Below are 13,794 nucleotides of genomic sequence, written 5' to 3'. Positions count from 1 at the left end.
GTGCCAAAGAAACATATTTTGGGGTGGCTGATTCTGCTACTCTTCAAAACATCCTTTATCCAGGACATTTCCAAATTCAGGAAGTTCATGGGATTTTTTTCCGGTGGCTGCCTACTAACCCTTTTTCAACATAACACTGCTTTCCTGAAAAGGGACTTTCTAATTTGGGTCTTTACATGACCACATCTACTGGGATGAGAGCAATGGATTCTGACTGGAGCCATTCCCTACTCTCAGTGCTATCAAGAGCAATTTATTTTCATCCAAATTTGTATCTTATCTTGCACACTGAAATGAGTTGATGGGATAATTTAAGATGATTTTTTTCATCCTCATCTCCACTAGAAATCACTACACAACAGCATTGCTTTTGCCCACTGCCTCTGTACTCTTCATAGCTCTTCCTGGGAGAAATAGTTCTTCCCTTTGAGTTAATACCTTTTAAAGAAAAGTATTATTCTTACCACACTCATAAAACAATGAAAAAGAAGAAAAAATCACTGTTTAAATCATTTCCATACATTCCATTAGATTATATATACCATGTCAGTGATCTTTGTCTAGGTTTTTTTTCCCCCAACTCCACCTAATTATGTTCTTTGCTGAGGTCAACATTTAGCCATAGATGATTCTCATTAGAGAGTGAATCCTTTTCTTAATTGTGCCTGTTTTTCGTATATACTTCTATGTAGAAACCAAAATTGATGGTTGTACCTAAAGAAGCTTCCAGAGAGGAGGGCTTCCAGAGGGGGCCCAAAGAAGTTATGGTGCTGAAAGCAACGGAACCATTTACATATGATGTCAGAGAAAGCGAGAGGAAGATGTTTCATGCCACAGTGGCTACTGAGAGCCAGTTCTTCCAAGTGAAGGTTTATGATGTTGACCTGAAGGAGAAGTTCATCCCAAAGAAAATCATTGCCATATCAGATTATTTTGGCCGCAGTGGGTTCCTGGAGGTGTTCAATGCCTCATCTGTGTCTGATGTAAACCCTGACCGAAAGATGGAGATCTCTAAAAGCCTGATTCAAAAGGCAAATGCAACTCCTAAAATCAGTCACCTTTACTCGCAAGCTCTAGGAACATTTGTGAATGGGGTGTTTCTGGTGGATAAGGTAAGCCCACACCATTGTTTTGCAATATTTCTTCTGCAACCCCAGAACGTAAAAGTCTTAGCTGCTGAATGAATTTGATTAACTTCATAAACAAAGGAACTCAAAGCCCCCCTTACCAGGGATAGCTGGGTGCCATCTTCCCACTTCAGAATATAAGATAGACAATCTCTTAACATTCTTCTTCCCAAGGTAACAACATGCAAGTCCTTCAGAAATCATGGCATTTTAACAGCTGTGCTAATCCATTCATAGCCACCCTGAGCCAGTAAAGGGCAGAGTTTATATCTATATATATATAGAGAGAGAGATACATACAAATCTATATCCATCTATATATATTTGTATATATAGATATATAGAGAGAGGTGGGGGGAAAAGAGAGAGAGCTCTCCTTCTGGTTTTGTTTCTTTGAGCTCTGCCTCACCTGTTTCAGTGACAGCTTAACTTAATTGTGAATAAAGTGTTGCCCTTCCAAGCTTGGATTTCAACTGTGACAACCAGAGTCAGAAATCAATAGACAACTTTGCCCTAGAATCAGCTCTTATCCACAGTTAGCTAGGATTCTGATAATCTGACCTCTAAAGTGCTCTCACTTCTTCACATTCATTCATCAAAAAATTGTTGAGCAAAAAACCTTGGCATTAACTAATAAGAGAAATAGGGATGTTGAAAACACTAGAAAATTCAAGTTGTTTCATTCCACAATATATTAATATGGGCAATAAAATGCAGAATTTTGCTGAATTCTGAGAATTAGTGTAGGTATTTCAGTCCCAACACATCATAGAAATACTAAGGTTAGCTGACCTAACCGTTATGTGAAGTATTGTTTCACATTCCATTATATATGTCTTCTAGGGTGGCTCTTTACCTCTCCCCGTGTTGTTTTCCATACACTCTGTTTAAGTGACTGTGCACACATGTGCATTTGTAGAATTAATGAGTAAAGTAAGTAATATAGAAATTAGAACAATGGAAGTAGATGATCTAGATTCAAGATTGGGCAGATTAAGGAAGAATGAATAAATAGAGAAGATAGAGGAAAGAATTACATATTGAAATAATAATCTGCTTAAGGAGGACTTGCAACCATCTTTTTGAGACTCATAATAAGACATGAATGGCCTTTGTTCTCAAGGAGATCCAAAGAAACCTGTGAAGCTTATCAGACCACACTATATCCAAGTTTCTTAAGAAATCTCAGCTATTCTGAGATGGGAGCAGGAAAAATTAGGAAAGTAATCCAGTTTTCTAGAAGAACCCAGCACACAAAGACTTAAAGGAAGGAAAGATAGAAAGAGAATTTAAATGGGAGGATAAACTGAACAAGATATCTTACACTATTTGGTACCTGTAATTCTGGACCTCCAGCTCATATTAACTGGTCTGAGACAACAGTTTCCACTAACGCCCTATATTTTTCAAAGTTGTGGAAATTCCTGATCCAGTTCTTAGAAGATGGATGCTAATTTTCTTTTGCAGAAATTGGTATGTAATGAATGCATATATTATGAAGTACGAGATAATACAGGAGTGATGGAAGTCTTTGTTTATGGACGACTGACCAAAATCAGCTGTGAGAAAGGCGACAGACTTAAACTCATCTGCTTTGAATTGGCATTAAGTGGGGATAAGAGGCAGCTGAGATCCATAATTCACAGTTTCATCAAGGTGAGATCTTCTGGGGGGTCATTATTGTTCCAAAGTAGAAGTCTTTAAGGAAACTAGACTGCTGTTACTATGGAGAGTCCAGCAGGTGGAACGAGAACTAATTTTTGCCATTTAGTGGGTGTAAAGTTTCTTTTCATTATTCTTTTTTTAATGATATTTTTAAATTTAACTTTTTGTATTGAAGTACAGTTAATTTACAATGTTTTCGTAGTTTCAAGTGTACAACAAAGGGGATCAGTTACACACACACACACATACACACACATATATATATTCATTTTCAGATTCTTTTCCATTATAGGTTATTACAAGATATTGAGTATAGTTCTCTGTGCTATACAGTAGGTCCTCGTTTACCTATTTTATAGATAATAATGTGCATATGTTAATCCCAAACTCCTAATTTACTTCCACTTCTCCCAGTACTATCCTCTTTGGTAACCATAAGTTTGTTTTCTATGTCTGTCAGTCTATTTCTGTTTTGTAAATAAGTTCATTTGTATCATTTTTTTAGATTCCACATATAAATAATAACATATGATAGTTGTCTTTCTCTGACTACTTCACTTAGTATGATAATCTCTAGGTCCATCCATGTTGCTGCAAATGGCATTATTTCATTCTTTTTATGGCTGAGTAGTATTCCATTGTATATATGTAACACATCTTCTTTATCCATTCATTTGTCAATGGACATTTAGGTTGGTTCCGTGTACTGGCTATTGTGAATAGTACTGCAATGAACATTGTGGTACATGTCTCTTTTTGAATTATCATTTTCTCAGGGCGTATGCCCAGTAGTGGGATTGCTGGGTCATATGGTAACTCTATTTTTAGCTTTTTAAGGAACCTCCATACTGTTCTCCATAGTGGCTGCACCAATTTACATTCCTAACAACAGTGTAAGAAGGTTTCTTTTTCTCCACACCCTCTCCAGCATTTGTTACTTTTAGCTTTTTTTTTCTTTACATTATCTCATTTAATTCACATAGTATCTTTTTATAAATATATTTTTATAGGAGTATAATTGCTTTACAATACTGTGTTAGTTTCTATTGTATACCATAGTGAATCAGTCATATGCATATATGTCCTTCCCTCTTGAGCCTCCCTCCCAACCACCCTATCCCACCCCTCTAGGTCATCATCCTCTTTTCCATAGTGGTTGTATCAATTTACATTCGCACCAACAGTGCAGCAGGGTTTCCTTTTCCCCAAACCCTTTCCAGCATTAATTGTTTCTAGATTTTTTGATAATGGCCATTCTGACCAGCGTGAGGTGATACCTCATTGTAGTTTTGATTTGCATTTCTCTAATAATTAGTGATGTTGAGCATCTTTTCATGTGCCTCTTGACCATCTGTATGTCTTACTTGGTGAATGTAAGATTGGTGAAATGTCAATTTAGGTATTCTGCCCAATTTTTAATTGGATTGCTTTTTTTTGATATTGAGCTCCATGAGCTGTTTGCATATTTTGGAGATTAATCCTTTGTTGTTTCATTTGCAAATATTTTCTCTCATTCTGAGGGTTGTCTTTTTGTCTTGTTTATGGTTTCCTTTGCTGTGCAAAAGCTTTTAAGTTTAATTAAGTCCCATTTGTTTATTTTTGTTTTTTTTCTATTACGCTAGGAGGTGGGACAAAAAAGATCTTGCTGTGGTTTATGTCAAAGAGTGTTTTTCCTATGTTTTCCTCTAAGAGTTTTATAGTGTCTGGTCTTACATTTATGTCTTTAATCCATTTGGAGTTTATTTTTGTGTATGGTATTAGGTAGTGCTCTAATTTCATTCTTTTACATGTAGTTGTCCAGTTTTCCCAGCACCACTTATTGAAGAGGCTGTCTTTTCTCCATTGTATGTTCTTGTTTCCTTTGTTGTAAATTTGGTGACCATATGTGCGTGAGTTTATCTCTGGGCATTCTATCCTGTACCATTGTTCTATATTTCTGTTTTTGTGCCAGTACCATACTGCCTTGATTACTGTAGCTTTGTGGTATAGTTTGAAGTCAGGGAGTCTGATTCCTCCAACCCCATTTTTCTTTCTTAAGATTGCTTTGGCAATTCAGGGTCTTTTGTGTTCCTTACAACTTGTAAAACTTTTTGTTCTAATTCTGTGAAGAATGCCATTGGTACTTTGATAGGGATTGCATTGAATCTGTAGATTGCTTTTGATTCTTCCAATCCAAGGACATGGTATATTTCTCCATCTGTTTATGTCATCTTTGATTTCTTTCATCAGTGTTTTATAGTTTTCTGAGTACAAGTCTTTCACCTCCTTAAGCATGTTTATTCCTAGGTACTTTATTCTTTCTGTTGCAATTGTAAATGGGATTGTTTCCTTAATTTCTCTTTCTGATTTTTCATTGTTGTTGTATAGGAATGCCAGAGATTTCTGTGCATTAATTTTGTATCCTGCAACCTTACCAAATTCATTGATTAGTTCTATTAGTTTTCTGGTGGCATCTTTAGGATTTTCTATGTATAGTATCATGTCATCTGCAAACAGTGACAGTTTTTCTTCTTTTCCAACTTGTATTCTTTTTCTTTCTTTTTCTTCTCTGATTGCCATGACTAGGACTTCCAAAACTATGTGGAATAAGAGTGGTGACAGTGGGCAACATTGTCTTATTCCTGATCTTAGTGGAAATGGTTTCAGTTTTTCACCATTGAGTATGATGCTTGCTGTGGGTTTGTCATATATGGCCTTTATTATGTTGAGGTAGGTTCCCTCTATACCCATTTTCTGGAGGGTTTTTATCATAAATAGGTGTTGAGTTTTGTCAAAAGCTTTTTCTGCATCTATTGAGATGTTCATATGGTTTTTATTCCTTAATTTGTTAATGTGGTGTATCACATTGATTGATTTGCATATATTAAAGAATCCTTGCATCCCTGGGATGAATCACACTTGACTGTGGTGTATGATACTTTTAATGTGTTGTTGTATTCTGTTTGCTAGTATTTTGTTCAGGATTTTTGCATCTATGTTCATCAGTGATATTGGTCTATAATTTTCTTTTTGGGGGATATCTTTTTCTGGTTTTGGTATCTGGGTGATAGTGGCTTTCTAGAATGAATTTGGGAGTGTTTCTCCCTCTGCAATTTTTAGAAGAGTTTGAGAAGGATTAGTGTTAGCTCTTCTCTAAACGTGTGATAGAATTCACCTGTGAAACCTTCTGGTCCTGGACTTTTGTTTTTTGGAAGATTTTTAATTATGGTTTCAATTTCATTACTTGTGATAGGTCTGTTTATATTTTCTAATTCTGCCTGGTTCAGTCTTGGAAAATTGTACCTTTCCAAGAATTTGTCCATTTCTTCATGGCTGTCCATTTTATTGACATAAAATGGTTTGTAGTAGTCTCTTATATTCCTTTGTATTTCTGCAGTGTCAGTTGTGATTTCTCCTTTTTCATTTCTAATTTTATTGATTTGCATACTCTCCCTTTTTTTTCTTGATGAGTCTGGCTAAGGGTTTATCAATTTTTGTCTATCTTCTCAAAGAACCAAGTTTTAGTTTTATTGATCCTTGCTATTGTTTTCTTCATTTCTATTTCATTTATTTCTGCTCTGATCTTTATGATTTCTTTCCTTCTACTGACTTTGGGTTTTCTTTGTTCTTTCTCTAGTTGTTTTAAGTGTACGGTTAGATTGTGTATTTGAGATTTTTCTTGTTTCTTGAGGTGATATTGAATTGCTATAAACTTCCCTCTTAGAACTGCTTTTGCTGTGTCCAAAAGGTTTTGGGTCAATGTGTTTTCATTGTCATTTGTTTCTATGTATTTTTTTATTTCTTCTTTGATTTCTTCAGTGGTCTCTTGGTTATTTAGTAGTGCACTGTTTAGGCTCCATGTATTTGTGTTTTTTCAGTTTTTTTCCTGTAATTTATTTCCAATCTCATAGCGTTGTGGTCAGAAAAGGTGCTTGATATGATTTCAATTTTCTTAAATTTTCTGAGGCTTGATTTGTGTCCAAAGATGTGATGTATCCTGGAGAATGTTTCGTGTGCACTTGAGAAGAAAGTGTATTCTGCCACTTTTGGGTGGAATGGTCTATAAATATCAATTAAATCTATCTGGTCTATTGTGTCATTTAAAGCTTGTGTTTCCTTATTTATTTTCTGTTTGGATGATATGTCCATTGGTGTAAGTGTGGTGTTAAAGTTCCCTACTATTATTGTGTTACTGTCGATTTCTCCTTTCATGGTTGTTAGCATTTGCCTTATATATTGAGGTGTTCCTATGTTGGGTGCTTAAACATTTATAATTGTTATATCTTCTTCTTGGGTTGATCCTTTGATCATTATGTAGTGTCCTTCCTTATCTCATGGAACAGTCTTTATTTTAAAGTCTATTTTATCTGATATGAGTATTGCTACTCCAGCTTTCTTTTGATTTCCATTTTCATGGAATATCTTTTTCCATTCCTTCACTTTCAGTCTGTATGTGTCCCTAGGTCTTAAGTGGGTTTCTTGTAGACAGCATACATATGGATCTTATTTTTGTATCCATTCATCCAGTCTGTGTCTTTTGGTTGGGGCATTTAATACATTTACATTGAAAGTTATTATTGATATGTATGCTCCTATTACCATTTTAAAAATTGTTTTGTCTTTGTGGGTCTTTTTCTTCTATTGTTTTTACCATAGAGAAGTTTCTTTAGCATTTCTTGTAAAGCTGGTTTGGTGGTGCTGAATTCTCTTAGCTTTTGCTTGTCTGAAAAGCCTTTGATTTCTCGTTAAATCTGAATGAAATCCTTGCTGGGTAGAGTAATATTGGTTGTAGGTTTTTCTCTTTCATCACTTTAAGTATATCCTGCCACTCCCTTCTAGCCAGCAGAGTTTATGCTGAAAAATCTGTGTATGAGGATTCCTTTGTATATTATCTTTGCTTTTCCCTTGCTGCTTTTAATATTTTTTCTTTGAATTTAATTTTTGTTAGTTTGATTAATATGTGTCTTGGTGTGTTTTTTTTCCTAGGGTTTATCCTGTATGGGACTCTCTGTGCTTCCTGGACTTGGGTGACTATTTCCTTTCCCATGTTAGGGACATTTTTGACTATAATCTCTTCAAATATTTTCTCAGACCCTTTCTTTTTCTCTTCTTCTTCTGGGACCCCTATAATGCGAATGTTGGTCCATTTAGTGTTGTCCCAGAGGTCTCAGAGATAGTCTTCAATTCTTTCCTTTTTTTCTTTATTCTCCTCAGCAGTTATTTCTGCCATTTTGTCTTCCAGCTCGCTTATTTGTTCTTCTGCCTCAGTTATTCTGTTATTGATTCCTTCTAGTGTATTTTTCATTTCAGTTATTGTGTTGTTCATCTCTCTTTGTTTGTTCTTTATTTCTTCTAGATCTTTGTTAAACATTTCTTGTATTTTCTCAATCCGTGCCTCCATTCTATTTCCAAGATTCTGGATCTTCTTTGCTATCATTACTCTGAATTCTTTTTCAGGTAAATTGTATATTTCCTCTTCATTTATTTGGTGTTGTAGGTTTTTTAACTTGCTTCTTCGTCTGTGACATATTTTTTTGCCATCTCATTTTTTTTTTTAATTAGTGGGATGGTGTTCCTGTCTTACTTGTGGTTTGGTCTGAGACTTCCAAAACTGGAGTTTGTAGGCTGTTGGGTAGAGCTGGGTCTTGGTGCTGAGATGAGGACCTCTGTGAGACCTCAGCTTGATGAATATTCCCTGGGGTCTGAGATTCTCTGTTAGTCCAGTGGTTAGGACTTGGAAGTCCCATTTCAGGAGCTTCTGCCCGACCCCTGGCTCTTAAACCAAGATCCTGCAAGCCATGTGGGGTGGAAAAAAAAAGAGAGAGAGAACAATAACAATGTAAAAAATAAAATTGGACTAGGAAACTAACAGATCTGTTAGAAAGAACATAAAAATAAAAATGTAAATGAATTTGATAATTCATTTACTGGAAGGTACAACAATACCACAAGAGTAAAAAAGAGAAGGAGGGAAAAGAAAAAAAAGGAAAAAAAAGAAAAAAAAAGTGGAAAAGGCCTTGACTGTGGAGGGTGGGGCCTAAGCAAGGGCAAGGTTTGGGCAGTGGGCAGGGCCTATGCTTAGGACCCACAGTGCTGGAAAAGGCTCTGGGAGCAGTGGGGGGTGGGGCCTAGGCTCAATGGAACAGAGGTCTCAGAGGGCAGGGGACCTCACCTGGGATCCCAGTGGACTTCCTGGGCTTGAGTGGGCAGGGCAAACGCCCTCCTCTCCTCTCCTGCTCCTCCCTCCCAGAGGACCCCTCCTGCCTGCCTCTCCTGATCTCCCTGACCTCCCTCCTATGCCCCCAAGGACCCACATGGTCTGGAGGGGCCTTTGGAGGGCAGGGCATTGGCCTGGGAGCTCAGCAGGCTCCCTGGGCCCGAGTGGGTGGGGCAATCGCCCTCCACTTCTCTCCAGCTTCTCCTCCCAGAGGGCCCCTCCCACCTGCCTCTCCTGATCTCCCTGTCCTCAGGGGCACCAGTCCTGTCTGGCCTCCCCCTTCAGTCCCCCCACATCCTACCCATTCACTTTGGGGTTCCTCCATCTCCTTGGGCATCAGGGTCCTTCACCAGCAGCAGGCAGGCTCCCTAGTTGTGGGTAGATGGTAACTCGGTGTCTTCCCATACCTCCATCTTGACTCCACCCCCTTGTAGTCTTTTTAATGTTTGCCATTCTGACTGGTGTGAGGTTACACTTCATTGTAGTTTTGACTTGCATTTCTCTAATAATTAGCAATATTGAGCATCTTTTTATGAGTTTGTTGGCCATTATATGTCTTCTTTAGAGAAATGTATATCTAGGTCCTCTGACCATTTTTGGATTGGGGTTGTTATTTTGATATTAAGCTGTATGAACTGTTTGTATATTTTGGAAATTAATCCCTTGTTGGTAGCATCATTTGCAAGTATTTTCTCCCAGGCCATAGGTTGTCTTTTCTTTTTGTTTATGGTTTCCTTTCCTATGCAAAAGCTTTAAGCTTAATTAGCCTATGTTTGTGATAGGTGTTTTATAGTATCCAGTCTTACATTTATGTCCTTAATCCATTCTGAGTTTATTTTTGTATATGGTGTTAGATAATGTTCTAATTTGATTCTTTTAGATGTAGCTGTCCAGTTTTCCCAGCACCACTTATTGAACAGACTGTCTTTTCTCCATTGTATATTCTTGCCTCCTTTGTCATCGATTAATTGACCATAAGTGTGTGGGTTTATTTCTGGACTTTCTATCCTGTTCCATTGATCTATATGTCTGTTTTTATGGCAGTGCCATACTGTTTTGATTACTGTAGCTTTGTAGTAGTCTGAAGTCAGGGAGCGTGATTCCTCCAGCTCCGTTCATCTTTCTCAAGATTGTTTTGGCTATTTGGAGTCTTTTGTGTTTCTATACAAATTTAAAAAAAAAATTTCCAGTTCTTTAAAAAATGCTATTGGTAATTTGATAGGGATTGCATCGAATCTGTTGATTGCCTTAGGTAGTATGGTCATTTTAACAATATTGATTCTTCCAATCCAAGAACATGATATACCTTTCCTTGTGTTTGTGTCATCTTCAATTTCTTTCATCAGCATCTTATAGTTTTCATTTAAGGGTATTTTTAATCATATTGAAGAGAGAAACTTCAGAGAGGATATCAAAGGATATGATATCTAAGCTAAATATTGTAGAATTGTTTGAATTTTCAGACCAGGTAGATTATTTAGTAAATTTGGACTTCCTTAAGGCAGATTTGTTTCAAATACTGGCTCTGTCGTTTGCTAGGTGACTAATAACTTAAATACTAGGAACCTCTGATTCATCATCTATAGAATGGAAGAAATACCTTTTATCCCAGAAGATAGTTAACAGAGCTCATTTCTATCTAAATGATCAAGGATGACCCTGAGCATTTCAGAACAAAGTTACCTGCCTTTAGTGAGATACACATACTGGTCTACAACAGAGGTGTTTGGTCCTACAGGGCAAATTCCATGGTCTTTGTCAAACTCACATGTACACATTCATGTCGGATGGATTCCTGGAACACTAACAAAAGTTAACACAGCCATACCTTGTTTTATTGCACTTCACTTTCTTGTGCTTTCCAGATATTGCTTTTTTTTTTTTTTTTTTTTTTTTACAAATTGAGAAATTGAGGGTTTGTAGCAATCCTTTGTAGAGCAAGTCTCAAGTCTCCTGGTGCCATTTTTCCAAAACATTTGTCACTTTGAGTCTCTGTGTCATATTTGGCAAGTCTCATAATATTTCAGCCTTTTTCATTATTCTTATATTTGTCATAGTGATCTGTGATCAGTGATGTTACTGTTGAAATCATTTGGAGTGCCATGAACTGCACACCCATATAAAATGGTGAATTTCCTTGATAAATGTTATGTGTGTTCTCACTGCTCCACTGATGGGCCATTCCCCCATCTCTCTCCCTCTCCTTGTGCCTCCCTATTCCCTGAGACAAAACAATATTGAAATTAGGCTAATTAATAACCCCACAGAGGCCTCTAAGTGTTCAAGTGAAAGGAAGAGTCACATATCTCTCAGGTTAAATCAAAAACTAGACATATTTAAGCTTAGTGAGGAAGGCAAAAAAGAGGTCAAAAGCTAGACATCTTGAATTAAATAGACAAGTTGTGAATGTACAGAAAAAACTTTTTAAAGGAATTTAAAAATGTTATGCCAGTGAACCTATGAATAAGAAAGCAAAACTGCTTTATTTTTGGTATGGAAAAAGTTTTAGTGGTCTGGATAGAAGGTCAAACCAGCTACAGTAGTCCCAGAGTAAGGCCCTAACACTATTCAATTCTACGAAGGCTGAGAGATGTGAGAAATCTGCAGAAGAAAAGTTTGAAGTTAGCAGAAGTTGGTTCCTGGGGTTTAAGAAGCCATCTCTATAACATCAAAGTACAAGATGAAGCAGCGAGTGCTGGTGATGTAGAAGCTGCAGCTAAGTTATACAGAAGATCTAGCAGAGATGACTGATAAAGGTTGGTACACTCAACAACAGATTTTCAATGAAGATGAAACAGCCTTATATTGGAAGAAGATGCCATCTAGGACTTCCATAGCTAGAGAGGAGAAGTCAGTGCATGGCTTTAAAGCTTTGAAGGATGGACTGACTCTACTGTTATGGGCTAATGCAGCTGGTGACTAAGTTGAAATCACTGCTCACTGACCACTCGGAAATTCTGAGGGCCCTTAAGATTGCTAAATCTACTCTGCCTCTGCTCTTGTAAATGGCACAATAAAGCCTGGATGACAGTGCATCTGTTTACAACATGGTTTACTGAATATTTTAAGCCCACTGTTGAGACCTACTGCTCAGAAAAAAAAAAAGATTCCTTTTAAAATATTACTGCTCATTGACAATGCACCTGATCACCTAAGAGCACTGATGGAGATGTACAACAAGATTAATGTTGTTATCATGCTAACACAACATCCATTCTGCAGCCCAGGGATTATTATTTAAGAAATACATTTCACAAGGCTATAGCTGCAGTAGATATGATTCTTCTGATGGATCAGGGGAAAGTCAAATAAAAACCTTCTGGAAAGGATTCACCATTCTAGATGTCATTAAGAACATTCCTATTTCATGGGAAGAGGTCAACATACCAACATGAATGAGAGTTTCAAGGAAATTTGAAGGAAGTTTGATTCCAACCCTCATGGATGATTGTGAAAGGTTCATGACTTCAGTGGAGGAAGTAACTGTAGATGTGGTAGATATAGCAAATGAACTAGAATTAGAAGTGGAGCCTGAAGATGTTACTGAATTGCTGCAATCTCATGATGAAACTTCAGCGTATAATGTGTTGCTTCTTATGGGTGAGGAAAAAAAAATGGCTTCTTAAGATGGAATCTACTTCTGATGATGATGCTGTGAATACTGTTGAAATGACAACAAAGGATTTAGAATATTACACAAACTTAGTTGATAGCTGATAGCTGTGGCAGGGTTTGAGAAGTTTGGTTCCAATTTTGCGAGAAGTTCTACTGTGTGTAAAATGCTATTGTCGGTGAGGAAAAAAAATTCTTCTACCCTCCTGGATTCTTCGGCTGGTCTAAGAATTAAATTGACATGAGACAGATGAACAGAAGTAAAGCAAACAAAAGTTTAATAACATGTATACATGGGAGAGACCCAGAAAAATTGAGTAACTCACCAAGATGGCTGAAACCCTCGCCTTAAATACCATCTTCAGTTAATGACAAAAGAGGATGTTGGAGGTAGTTGTTTGGGACTTCCACTGGGGAGAAAGACAATTCACATGAAGATGGAAAAACAAACGTTTTGGTAAACAAATGTTTTCTGGGCATGCAGAGAGGAGGAGACTCTGATCTCTGGGCCCTGCCAAGTTTTCCTCCACTACACCTAGCCCATATTCTTTGCAGATACCTCTGATGAGGCCTTTATTCTGGGAACAGCCCCTTTATCTAAAATCTTTACACAGCTAAAGGAGAGGTGAAAAGAAAGACTTACAGACTCTTCTGTCTCTTAAAAATAATCAACATAAATTAATCCTCATGCCAGAAAGACATATTTTGAGGTGGCAAACGTGGCAAACTTTGTTCCCCTACACTGTCAAACAACAATGCATGCTATAGAGAGATTTTCCACGAAAGGAAGAGTCAATCAATTCAGCAGACTTCATCATTGTCTTATTTAAGAAATTGCCAGCACCACCCCAACCTTCAGCAACCATCACCTTCATCAGTCGGCAGCCATCCACATCCAGGCAAGATCCTCCTCCATAAAAAAGGATTATGACTCACTGACGATTCAGATGATGGTTAATGTCTTTTTAGCAATAAAGTATTTTTGATTCAGGTATGTACATTAATAGATTAATTAATGCTACTGCATTAATAGACTACAGTATAGTGTAAACATGTTTTCTATGCACTGAGAAAGCAAATAAATTGTGTGTCATTTTATTGCAATATCCGCTTTATCACAGTGGTCTGGAACTGAACCTGTAATATCTCCAAGGTATGCCTGCACTGGAATGCAAACAGATCAAATACAAAGGC

General features: G+C 37.1%; 1 protein-coding gene across 5 annotated transcripts in view; it reads left to right on the top strand.

Moving 5' to 3' along the window:
* LOC131764037 (interferon-activable protein 203-like) overlaps positions 1 to 13,794 on the top strand; it is a 45,584-nt gene that overhangs the window by 28,532 nt on the left and 3,258 nt on the right. For 2 of the 5 annotated variants that reach the window (XM_067039265.1, XM_067039281.1), the window contains 2 exons: positions 693 to 1,112; positions 2,595 to 2,783. In XM_067039265.1, the coding sequence (XP_066895366.1) occupies positions 693 to 1,112; positions 2,595 to 2,783 (609 nt within the window). Of the gene's footprint in view, positions 1 to 692; positions 1,113 to 2,594; positions 2,784 to 11,570; positions 12,024 to 13,794 lie in introns of those variants that run through there. The other 3 variants (XM_067039273.1, XM_067039290.1, XM_067039260.1) reach the window with 3 other exon arrangements.

This window comes from Kogia breviceps, chromosome 1 (genome assembly GCF_026419965.1).
Source record: "Kogia breviceps isolate mKogBre1 chromosome 1, mKogBre1 haplotype 1, whole genome shotgun sequence".
In the NCBI taxonomy this organism is placed as follows: Eukaryota; Metazoa; Chordata; class Mammalia; order Artiodactyla; family Physeteridae; genus Kogia; species Kogia breviceps.
This window is presented reverse-complemented; position numbering and strand designations above follow the sequence as displayed.